Here is a 12,072-nt window from a genome sequence, read left to right on the forward strand (position 1 = left end):
TCTGGATCAAATGGGTCACACTGACTGTCCTGTACCACACTTTTACCCCATCAGATCTTTTATTTTAATGCTCTTTATACGACACTTTACATGAGCAAAGGACATTTTGAAATACTGTTCTTTTCAAGAGATGCATAAATGTACAGTATTATGGTCAAACGTACAGTATCTGTGATATTAAAACTGAATGTTACATTTCTGATATGTAGGAAAAAATATGCATTGTAGACTGACTGGCATCTCTAAATTGTGCGTAGTGTGCGAATGGGTGTGTGAGTGTGTATGCGATTGTGCCCAGCCGTCCAGGGTGTCCCCCGCCCTGTGGCCCGAGTTCCCTGGGATAGGCTCCCGGTGTAGGATAAGCGTACATGTACCATTGCAAAACAAATGAATATGAACCTACCGTACCTATGGAATAATTGTGTACAGTGGTGCTTGAATGTTTGTGAACTCTTTAGAATTTTCTATGTATCTGCATAAAAAGCAGATACCTCCATAAAAAACCTCCAGGACCATGCAGTTGTACAGACCACATCTCAACAATGCACGGTCCTGTAGGTTCATCCTGTACAACATCAAGAAAATCAGACCCTACCTCACCGAACAGGCTACACAGATACTAGTCCAGGCTCTTGTTATCTCAAAACTGGACTACCGCAACTCACTACTCTCGGGCCTCCTGGCCAGCTCCATCAAACTCCTTCAAATGATTCAGAATGCAGCAGCACGCCTCGTCTTCAACCAGCCCAAGAGAACCCATGTCACACCCCTCTTCATCTCCCTCCACTGGCTTCCTGTAGCCGCCCGCATCAAATTCAAGGCCTTGATGCTCACCTACAAGACCTTGTCTGGATCAGCACCCTCCTACCTCAACTCTCCTGAAGGCTTACGTTCCCTCACGCAACCTGTGATCGAGTAATGACCGACGCTTAGTAGTGCCGACTCAGCGTGGCTCAAGCTCCCTTTCCAGAACCTTCACACTAACCGTCCCTCAGTGGTGGAATGAACTTCCAACCTCAATCCGGACCGCAGAATCTGTCACTATCTTCAAAACACAGCTAAAGACCCACCTCTTCCGTGAACAGCTAACTAACCCATAAAATAAATAAATAAATAAATAAATAAAAATTTACTCTGGCACTTTGCTTCTTCTGGAACTCAATTAATAGATCTTGTATGGTAGCACTACTTGTATTGTTCTCTGCTTGATATATCGCTTTGCTTATATTTTCTCATTTGTAAGTCGCTTTGGATAAAAGCGTCCGCTAAATGAATAAACGTAAATGTAAATCAATATGACCTCAGACAACATCAGATTTTCACACAAGTCCTAAAAGTAGATAAAGAGAACCTAATTAAACAAATGAGACACAAATATTATATTTGGTGATTTAGTTATTGAGGAAAATTTATTGATCCATTATTACATACCTGTGAGTGGTAACAGTAGGTGAACCTCTAGGATTATCAGTTTAATTTGAAGGTGAAATTAGAGTCTGGTGTTTTTAATCAATGGGATGACAATCAGGTGTGAGTGAGTGAGCGTCCTGTTTTATTTAAAGAACAGGGATCTGTCAAAGTCTGATCTTCACAACACATGTTTGTGGAAGTGTATCATGGCACGAGCAAAGGAGATTTCTGAGGAAATGGTCTACTTTTAGGACTTGTGTGAAAATCTGATTCATGCAGATATATAGAAAATTCTAAAGGGATCACAATCTTTCAAGCACCACTATAGGTCAGGATGGAAAACAGAAGTTAGTGCTCTAACCGTTAAATATGTGGAGTGGAATGATGTTTGAATTATTATTCTTTTTTAATAATGCATGCCCCCATTTCCACCAATGCACACAAAGCCCCCCCCCCCCCCCCCCAGCCCCAGCCCCACCCCCACCCCACTGTATTTCACCTATGTTGAACATGTCATCACTTTCAAATGAACTCGGACATCCAACTGCTTTAAAGCCAAGTTACACCTCATGACATACAGCAGGCTATACACCTGCTCTTAACAAAGTTCTCCTCACAATGATTGAAGAGGATGTAAAGAGGATGCACATACAAACAACCATTCCGGACCGGAAGGCAGGTTACCAAACTGCACCCTCCCCCGGCTTTGTAGTACAACCTTTTCTGTGAAAATGGCTTAAACTATTATTATTATTATTATTATTATTATTATTATTATTATTTAAAAAATAATTTCTACTGTCCATAATTGTCTCCATTGCTTATACTAGTCAGAAATGACAAATATTGACTATTGCACCTTTATGGAGCAGGACACAAATTTCTCTTTAAACAGATAAAGGACTTGTATGGTCTTGTTTTTATAGTCACACAGGATGCATTCAGAGAATATATGAGGGTTTTGACTATTATGGCAATTTTCTATAGCCTGTCCTCGTGACTGTATTGTTGTTGTTGTTTGTTTGTTTGTTTCTTGATGTGGCTCATTACTCATTTGGTGACGAAATCCTCTGCGTTTACACTACGCATTTTGTGTATGAAGAGAAAATTAAAAATGCACACACACACACACAAACACACACACACAAACACACACACACAAACACACAAAGGCGTGGGTCTTGTGGCCCATGACGTGAAGCGTGCTGCTGTTTTTCCATTCGCTATGCGGGGGAAGATTATCATCCATCCTCCTGTCCCTCCTCACTGGCGTCCATAAGTAGCATCGTTCACTCCTCCACTGCATCACTCCATCCTGCAGAGTAACACACTGACCCAGGGGTCCGAATAAAAAGCGCGCGTCCAAGCCAACTCACTATGTACTCCAGCAGAAGCGAGGGACCACGCAGAGGAAGGTCATTCGACTCCATGAACCTCGGCTTGTGTTTGGAAGAAAAGCAACTTAACAATGAGGTGAGACTCCGCCGCGGTCCGACTTGTGCACGGGTTTGAGTTGCCTTGGTTGGTTTGTGCGCACTGATGCAATTTGTGAACGTTGGTTTTTACGCACCGTGAAAGTCAACTCTACTTTATTCTTAAGCAGTATTTTTACGTTTCAAGTCGATGTGTAGGTCCTGAGATGTCTCACGCACGCATTGGTGTGTGTGTGTGTGTGTGTGTGGTCGAATTATTAACCAGACACGAGCTTTAATAAAGTCGTTAAGCCGAGCCACTGGGGCCAGACCCCTCGTGCGTCAGGTTTTAAGAAGGTCGATGCATTGAGAAACAAAACAGCACTGACGACTCATCACATTTCACTCGAGATGTCGAATTAACCTACTTTGGGGGTAATTAGGCTATAGTCCAGTGGTCACCAACCCTGTTCCTGGAGATCTCCCTTCCTGAAGACTTGAGCTCCAACCATAATCGTGCCCACCTGACCATCTCATCATCGCCTTAGGGAGATCTTGATCATCTAAATTACAGGTGCGTTAGATTTTGGTTGGAGATGAAACCTGTAGGAAGGTAGATCTCAAGGAAGAGTGCTGGAGACCACTGGGCTAGATCAGATTTTAGGATGAGACCCTGTGGTTCACATGGAACATGGAAGTGTCAAAGCGCAGGGGATAAACTTAGAGAGACAAAAACAACAACAACAACAAAAAAACAAAGGAGAGGCAATTTAGGCTGTTAGGTGAGGGTACTTACAAAATAAATAAATAAATAAATAAATAAATAAATAAATAAAAAGTCAGAACCTATCAACTCAGCCAAATCTACTTTATCCGGACTATTAAGGAGCATGCGTAAATGCAATGCGCGTAAGAACAGTGATTAATTGCACCACAATCCGTGTTAAGATTAAGGTAAGCCGATGTTATTAATAGCCTTCTTCGCACTCCAAATGGGATTGAGGTAAGGAGACTCGTGCTGGTTAAAGTGAACCTCATGCTCTCAACGCTACAGACGGGACAGCGCGCGCACAGACAGCTGCTTCAGCTCGCGCTTGCGCGCTCTACAGCGGTCAGTACCTGAGCTGCGTGTTTCTGAATTGTGTGTCTCATCTTAAATATATATATTTTTTTGAAATCTCCATATATCTTGATAAAACTAAAAGAATAGGAAAATAATCAACATGTTGGAGACTGTTCAGCGTGTGAGTGAGCTCTGTCCGTCGTGCTGAACCCTGAGTACTGATACTGTAGTGTGACAACTCAAAATGTAAAAAAAAAAAAAAGAAGAAATGGTATTTATTTTCTTGAAAGTGTTTTACTGGAAGACTAGGTGCAGAAAATTGAAACCTATTGAAACTGAATATCATTTAGGCAACGCCTTGTCTTGTTTGTAGAGACAGACACAGAGAGAGAGACATAGGGAGAGAGAGACAGACAGACAGGGAGAGAGACAGAGAGAGAGAGAGAGAGAGAGAGAGATGACGACAAGTATTTATTAGGCTATGTAATGAATTAATTAAATGGTGCTGAACACTGAGTACTGACACTAAATTCTGACTACTCAAAATGTAAAGTAAATATATGAAAATAAAAACATTATGTATTTTATCGAAAGTATTTTATTGGAGAACTACGTGGAGTAAATAACCTATTAGAACTGATTATCATTTAGGTTTCACGTTTTGTCTTGTTGAGAGAGAGAGAGAGAGAGAGAGAGAGAGAGAGAGAAAGATAAGTACTTATTAAGTAAGTAAGTAAGTAAATTTTATTTATAAAGCAGATTTAACACAGTGAAGCTGACCAAAGTGCTGAACAGAGTAAATAAAAGTAAAATAGAAAACAGAATAAAACCAAATAAAGACAGACAATGTTTTGTTTTGGTGTCTTTTCCAGATGAACAAATCAACCTTTTCTAAGATCGATGAAAACAAAGATAACAAGAGTGTGTCTGGAGAAAAGGGTCGTGCAGCTATAGTATTCACACTGAAGAATGAAGTCGGGGGGCTCGTCAAAGCACTGAAACTGTTCCAGGTAATCCTATTCCGTCGCTGTTTTTAATACTTACTTAGGTCATACTGTACGATAGAGTTCAAACCAAGAAAAGCATCTGACATCCGTAGGCCTATTTAAATTATTTCCCTAAAATAATAATAATAATAATAATAATAATAATAATAATATTAAAACATCGTCTTCAAATGCTTATTTAAGTCCATTTTGCAACCCTTATTATTTAAAAAAATTATCCTGTCAGATATGACCAAGCGTACTTTTAGGCTTACTGTATAAATTTTTTTAAACCACAACTGTTATTTATATCGGATCGTCTTTTATATTTCTTACTTTTATACTATGTTCCTCCCTGGTTTGAATCTGCACAAGATTTTGCACATTTTCTTAAAAAATATTGTTGTTCCTTTTTATTTTTTACCATTATTTGTCCTTTATTATTATTATTATTATTATTATTATTATTTATTTTTTTTACTGCACCATCCATGAGGATTTCATCGTGCAAAGAAAGATTCAAGTAACGTTCTTGAATCTTGATTTCTACTCAACAGGAAAACCACGTCAACCTTGTGCACATCGAATCCCGAAAGTCCAAGAGGCGCAACTCGGAGTTTGAGATCTTGGTGGATTGTGACAGTAACCGTGAGCAGCTCGGTGACGTCATCCAGCTGCTGAGTAAACACGTCAACGTGCTCGAGCTGGACGCACCCGACAACCGCCTACCGGAAGAGAGCGGTACGAACCGGAAATCATGGCTGCACGCCAAACAGCACAGTAAACAGTCTGACCGAACTGTACACTTATGTGGACCCCTTTACAATTTCTAACCATTTTACATCATTTTGTGTAAACTGATGACTGAATATATGATTAATTATTACTAAGAACGATACAGACCAATTGCAGGCGGCCGTGGTTCAGGTGGTAGAGCGGGTTGTCCACTAATCGTAGGGTTGGCGGTTCGATTCCCGGCCCACGTGACTCCACATGCCGAAGTGTCCTTGGGCAAGACACTGAACCCCAAGTTGCTCCCAATGGCAAGTTAGCGCCTTGCGTGGCGGCTCTGCTACCATTGGTGTGTGAGTGTGTGTGTGAATGGGTGAATGGGCGAATGAGGACCAGTGTAAAGCGCTTTGTAGAGCCGCTAAGGTTAAAAAAGCGCTAAATAAATACAGACCATTTCCAATGGCTCAACCGCTTGGACACTGAACAAATGAAGCGATTTATTCTTCAAATCAGTCTTAACATTTTCTCCAACATACATATAATAAATAGGCTAATTGTAAAGACATATTTTCACAGGTTTTTTTTTTTTTTTTTTAACCAGTATCTTCATTCAGACACTGTTTACAATTACACACATGTACACTGAATATAAATGAAAATGATTATTCTTTCACAGAAATGGAAAATGTCCCCTGGTTCCCCAGGAAGATCTCTGACCTGGATAAGTGCGCGAACCGTGTGTTGATGTATGGCTCGGATCTGGATGCAGATCACCCGGTAAACATTGTTAATCAGTTGACACAGAAGCATGATTTGCTAAACGATAACACAAACGAATAAATGCGCTGTACGTTTTAGCTCCTGTCTTGTGTTGGTATTTTATCGATCCTCTGCTGCTTTAATATCAAAATCTACCTACTACGACTACGAGTAACTAGACATCGGTCTTTAGAGTGTTCCTCCCCTCACTGTCATCCTTCTGTTCTGCAGGGATTTAAGGACAACGTCTACCGCAAAAGGAGAAAATATTTTGCAGATCTGGCTATGAGTTACAAGCAGTGAGTGTCTTGATAAGGATTATTTTGTAATGTATTTAATGTAAGAAGTATTTACAGTAGATATACGATAAGTAAGGAGTAAAACACAACAAGGCATGCTGTTATAGGGAAATAACCAATGACAGGGTGGTGTGATTAATAATATATTAAATAATTTACTCTAACAGCACATCCTGACGTGTCTTATTCTTTACTAATATGATCTATTTGATTATTTTCTTAAATCACCACTCCCCATCATGTTTTATTACTCTTATACCACAGCAAGTTGCCAAGGATAACAATTTTTAAAAAATGTATTCAAGAAGTACAAGTCATCACTGTTTTTTTAAATCCTTTTTCAGTTACATTTGTAGAATGTCCTTGAAACAATTCAGCTCCTCTTATCGCTCTCATCCCCTCACTTTCTCTTAAAGATTTCGTTACAGATAGAAATTTACATTTACGTTTATTCATTTAGCGGACGCTTTTATCCAAAGCGACTTACAAATGAGGAAATACAAGCAAAGCGATATATCAAGCGGAGAACAATACAACTAGTGCTATCATACAAGATCTGTTAATTGAGTTCCAGAAGAAGCAAAGTACGCTGAGAAGAGGTGTAACACCCAGAGTAAGGTTTTTTTAGGATAATGTGGGGTTGGCGTTTTAGGGGTTAGTTAGATGTTCACGGAAGAGGTGGGTCTTTAGCTGTGTTTTGAAGATGGTGAGAGATTCTGCGGTCCGGATTGAGGTTGGAAGTTCATTCCACCACTGAGGGACGGTTAGTGTGAAGGTTCTGGAAAGGGACCTTGAGTCATGAGGAGTCGGCACTACTAATCGTCGGTCGTTGATTGATCGCAGATTGCGTGAGGGAACGTAAGCCTTCAGGAGAGAGTTGAGGTAGGAGGGTGCTGATCCAGACACGGTCTTGTACGTGAGCATCAAGGCCTTAAATTTGATACGGGCGGCTACAGGAAGCCAGTGGAGGGAGATGAAGAGGGGTGTGACATGGGTTCTCTTGGGCTGGTTGAAGATGAGACATGCTGCTGCATTCTGAATCAGAAATCAACAATGATATGTTTTCTTTGTTAAATAATGGATTTGAAAATGCATTTATTATTAGGCTTAGATTACATAGAGCATTTGCTATACAAGTCTCTTAGAATGAATAATAGAAACCTGCGATCAGAGCTGCAGGTATAAAAAAAATGAACAACATGCTCTGAGCAGTCAATTTGAGAATCTAACTAAGATATTAACTATACACATCTATCTTTTTTGTTTTGTTTTTTTTGCCCTGTCGCCGTTTACCAGCGGAAACCCCATTCCCCGAATTGAGTTTACAGAGGAGGAGGTGAAGACATGGGGGGTGGTGTTCCGAGAGCTCAATAATCTCTACCCCACTCACGCCTGCCGCGAGTATCTGAAAAACTTACCTCTGCTCACCAAGTACTGTGGCTATCGCGAGGACAACATCCCACAGCTGGAGGACATCTCATGCTTCCTGAAAGGTGAGACAGACGTCATTGCACTCTGAAACTTTTATTTAAATGTATTTACAGTTAAACACAGACAGACAGACAGAGAGAGAAAGAGAGAGTTTGTCCACAGTTTATTTGGAAATATTTTGACTGTATTATTGCATCTTCAGAGCGTACAGGGTTCACCATAAGACCAGTGGCAGGATATCTCTCCCCAAGAGACTTCCTGGCAGGACTGGCTTTCCGTGTGTTCCACTGCACACAGTACGTCCGTCATAGCTCAGACCCTCTCTACACACCTGAACCGTGAGTACACACGGCATCATTTAATATCTCAGTATGTAAATATTGACCATGAAAGCACTAAAATTGAATTTAAGTTGGGGTAAAGTTTACTGAAATTGGCAAACCAGAACTCGGACTTAGTCACGGCCCACTGGCAAACACATTATTAAAGACTAGAACAAAGCAGTCAATAAGTCAGGCAGGGTTTAGTTGCAAGTAAGTGAAAAAATAAACGAACGATCAAAATATAGGATGCTGAGAGTACTGGACTAAGAGACTATGCTAACGAATCTATAAATTAGGGACGGTGCAGGTGATAAAGAGTGGGTAAGATCAGGAAAGAACCTGGTAGAAACCTGGTAGAGGATCATGGGAGTTACCGGTGATGAGAATCTGTGGGCGGTCGAGACAAGGACGTGATTAAAAAAGACTTTACAGTGGTAAATGCTGAGGTCTTAGATGATCAAGTTAGTTAAGAAGCCAGCCAAATGTTTCTAAACTGTTTTACCTGCTACAACACGTTCCAGATGTTCGAAATGATTAAGCAAGTAAAGAAAGTTCACATAGCGCTGAGGACGAAATATTACAAACAACAGTCCTACTATGTCTGGAAGGTATGAGTTTAGAATAGCACTAAAGACAATGTGTTTTTCAGGGACACGTGTCATGAATTGCTGGGTCACGTGCCTCTTCTGGCAGAGCCCAGCTTCGCACAGTTCAGTCAGGAGATTGGACTTGCATCACTTGGGGTATCCGATGAGGAAATTCAGAAACTAGCCACTGTGAGTAAAAAGCCTAGTTATGGATACTTAAGGATCATTTTATGTCACGCTTTGTATATGCAAATCCTTTCAATGTTAATAGTACCATGTCTAGAGATGAATATTTATTGAACGTTCTCTTTGAACGCAGTGTTACTTCTTCACCGTGGAGTTTGGACTCTGTAAGCAGGAAGGGAAGCTGAGAGCATATGGTGCAGGCCTGCTGTCCTCCATCAGTGAGCTAAAGGTAATATTTGACTTATTCACTGTCTGTCTCGTCCTAGCGATCAAATGTATATGATCGCTATACATTTTTTCAAACTATTTTACACTGACAACTCTTCAAGCTGTCTTTAAATACGCTGTTGTGATGTTCCAGTACCTGCACATGCTGCTTGTCTAATTAGAACATTTCTCTCCCAGCATGCTTTGTCAGGGAACGCCTGCATCATGCCCTTTGACCCCAAAGTCACATGCAAACAGGAGTGCATTATAACAACATTCCAGGAGGTCTATTTTATATCAGAGAGCTTCGAGGTGGCCAAAGTCCAAATGAGGTATGCAGGATGCAGAGATTAAAACAGACTTTGAAACGAAATGACTTTGCAATCTTAGCACGGGAAAATATCTTGAATATACCTAGTATTTGCTATTATAAGATTACAATAAACCAAAAATAAGATTATTCAATCTATAGTCTTGTCCTTTTGGCAGCTAATATTAGGAGAATCATCTGCCAGTACAATATATCTGTAAATGTCTGTTTATATAATCTTATATTTGGTTTATTTTATATCTTATAATAGCAAATGTCGGATACATTTCCCGCAGTGAATCGTCCGTCATTGGACTTGACGTTACTGAATTTCATTGACTTGTTCTTTGCATCTATATGCTGTCAATATGCTTTACTCTGATTGATTTCATCTTTCAGGGAGTTTGCAAAGACAGTCAAGCGACCATTTACGGTGCGTTATAACCCCTACACTCAGAGTGTGGATGTGCTGAAGGACACGACCAGCATCAACTGTGTGGTGGAGGAGCTGAGACACGAGCTGGACATCGTGGGAGACGCTCTGAACAGACTCAATAAACACTCCGGCGTTTGAATAACTGTTCCCGTAGAAATATATATTCCGCTTTATATCTTTATATAAGACTTTTCAAAATGCTTCAGCATTATTATATTCTTTTCAAGGCAATCACAGGAAATTCCACGAGTTGTTGTTAACTATGTGTGTAAAAAAAAGAAGAAGCAAAAGCCGTTAAAATGACGCACCTTGCTGTTAATTGTACTTTCAGTGTTGAAGGTTTATGCAAGGATATTAAAGAAAATGTATTTTTCGTTGCACATGACTATTATTTTCTCTCCGGACATGTCATTGTGATAACGTTATGGTGGCTCTGCTCAGAGTTATGCGTTTGCGATTACAGCTTTTTGTGTAAAAGTCATTGAACTCCTTTGTGTAATGATATTTTCTATTCTTTATTATGAGCTTACTGTATATCTCATAGCGTTCGTATAATTTTTTGGCTTTTTCTCTGTGAGGGAAATGACGAGCATGTGTAATGTTTTGTCTCTGTGAACTCAATTGAACCTGATGATTATATACTATGTTCCTACATTTATATATGTTCTATCTCGCATTGCTGTTTGTCATGTCTGATCTCTTGTCTACTAATACAGTCCGAGCTTGCACTCGTTTAGAATGACAACTATTTGTGTAAATATGTCAATGTTAATTTAAGGGTCATTTTTACAAGTGAGTGTCAAGAATGCTTAGCTAACCAAATGAGTGATGTAAAACAGTCCTTCTGCAATACAATGCAGGTTTTAAACTGCTAGATGAATGTGAATTTAGTCGCGGAAGAGGTCATTAAATAAAATTCCTTATTTTTGTAACAATGCCACACTGTGTCTGTGTGTGTGTATGTGTGTATCTTTCTGAATCTCAAAAATGCAACGCAAACAGGCCATTACTGCAAAAAATATATATACAGCGGTGTCCCAAAAGTCTCTATACATATGGGGACCGTGTTTTCCAGCACAATATCGGTTGTCTTCATCAGTAGATGTTGGTGGACGTCCACTTCTCGGTCCTCAACACTTTCAGTCTTTTTGAATTGGTTAATAAGTTTGGCAGCAGTGTCGTGTGTGATGTCCTTGCTATGTTTCCTGATCCAGCCATGAATGAGAACGATTTCAATACGTTCTTCTTTTGTCAAAGGTATTCTTAAAGGCTATCTGAAAAAATATATACAGTTGTGCTCGGTGTAAATTGTTATTATTTTGTCTTCTGGGAGATATGTAACTATCTTATTTACCGTCTGATGGGCGGTACTAAATGAAAAAAAAAAAAGATCTTTAAACTAAATAATAACAATTTACACTGATCAACCTGTTCAAAAGTTTACACCCCCCTGGCTCTTAATGTATCGTGTTGCCTTCTTGAGCATCAGTGAATGTTTGCTCCTTTTGTAATAGTCGTGTACGAGTCCTTCAGTTGTCCTCGGTGTGAAAAGACGGATCTGAACATCACATAGCTGCTGTTGGAAAGGGGTCAAATATGCAGAAGATGCTGGAAAAGTAAAGAATGTGCAGGACCTGGAGGATTTGTCTGAAGAACAGTGGGCAGTTTAATTGCTCAGGACAAACAAGGTACTCAAGAAGAACTCTCACAAAACATAAACACAGTCGCTGATCATCCAGGTAACGACACACAGGATTAATAATCAAGGGTGTGTAAACTTTTGAACGGGGTAATTTTTATCTTCTTATCTTGTGGACTATGGGTAAACATCTGTTATGTGAGATCGCTTATTCAGGACAGGACTAAATAAAAAAACAACATGGGATTTTTATGATCCCTCTTATTTTGGTAACAGTATTACGATTTAGCAG

The 12,072-nt window shown here is 39.9% G+C and overlaps 1 protein-coding gene across 1 annotated transcript; it reads left to right on the forward strand.

The window, feature by feature from the left end:
- The first annotated feature begins 2,607 nt into the window (after nucleotides 1-2,607).
- Nucleotides 2,608-11,081, forward strand: tph1a (tryptophan hydroxylase 1 (tryptophan 5-monooxygenase) a). Its single transcript, XM_017484635.3, has 11 exons — nucleotides 2,608-2,883; nucleotides 4,758-4,895; nucleotides 5,429-5,612; nucleotides 6,280-6,380; nucleotides 6,594-6,661; nucleotides 7,958-8,154; nucleotides 8,295-8,430; nucleotides 9,065-9,191; nucleotides 9,322-9,417; nucleotides 9,594-9,727; nucleotides 10,105-11,081. Exons 1-11 carry the CDS (start codon nucleotides 2,788-2,790, stop codon nucleotides 10,277-10,279), a joined length of 1,452 nt encoding a protein of 483 aa, XP_017340124.1. The 5' UTR covers nucleotides 2,608-2,787; the 3' UTR covers nucleotides 10,280-11,081.
- The last annotated feature ends 991 nt before the right edge of the window (nucleotides 11,082-12,072 follow it).

The sequence above is a fragment of the Ictalurus punctatus genome, chromosome 14 (assembly GCF_001660625.3).
Source record: "Ictalurus punctatus breed USDA103 chromosome 14, Coco_2.0, whole genome shotgun sequence".
Classification (NCBI taxonomy): domain Eukaryota; kingdom Metazoa; phylum Chordata; class Actinopteri; order Siluriformes; family Ictaluridae; genus Ictalurus; species Ictalurus punctatus.

Coding starts and splice junctions, on each gene's coding strand:
- tph1a (XM_017484635.3), top strand. CDS start 2,788: ATGTACTCCAGCAGAAGCGAGGGACCACGCAGAGGAAGGTCATTCGAC. Junction 6,381..6,593: donor ATCTGGATGCAGATCACCCG/GTAAACATTGTT, acceptor TCTGTTCTGCAG/GGATTTAAGGACAACGTCTA. Junction 8,431..9,064: donor CCTCTCTACACACCTGAACC/GTGAGTACACAC, acceptor TGTGTTTTTCAG/GGACACGTGTCATGAATTGC.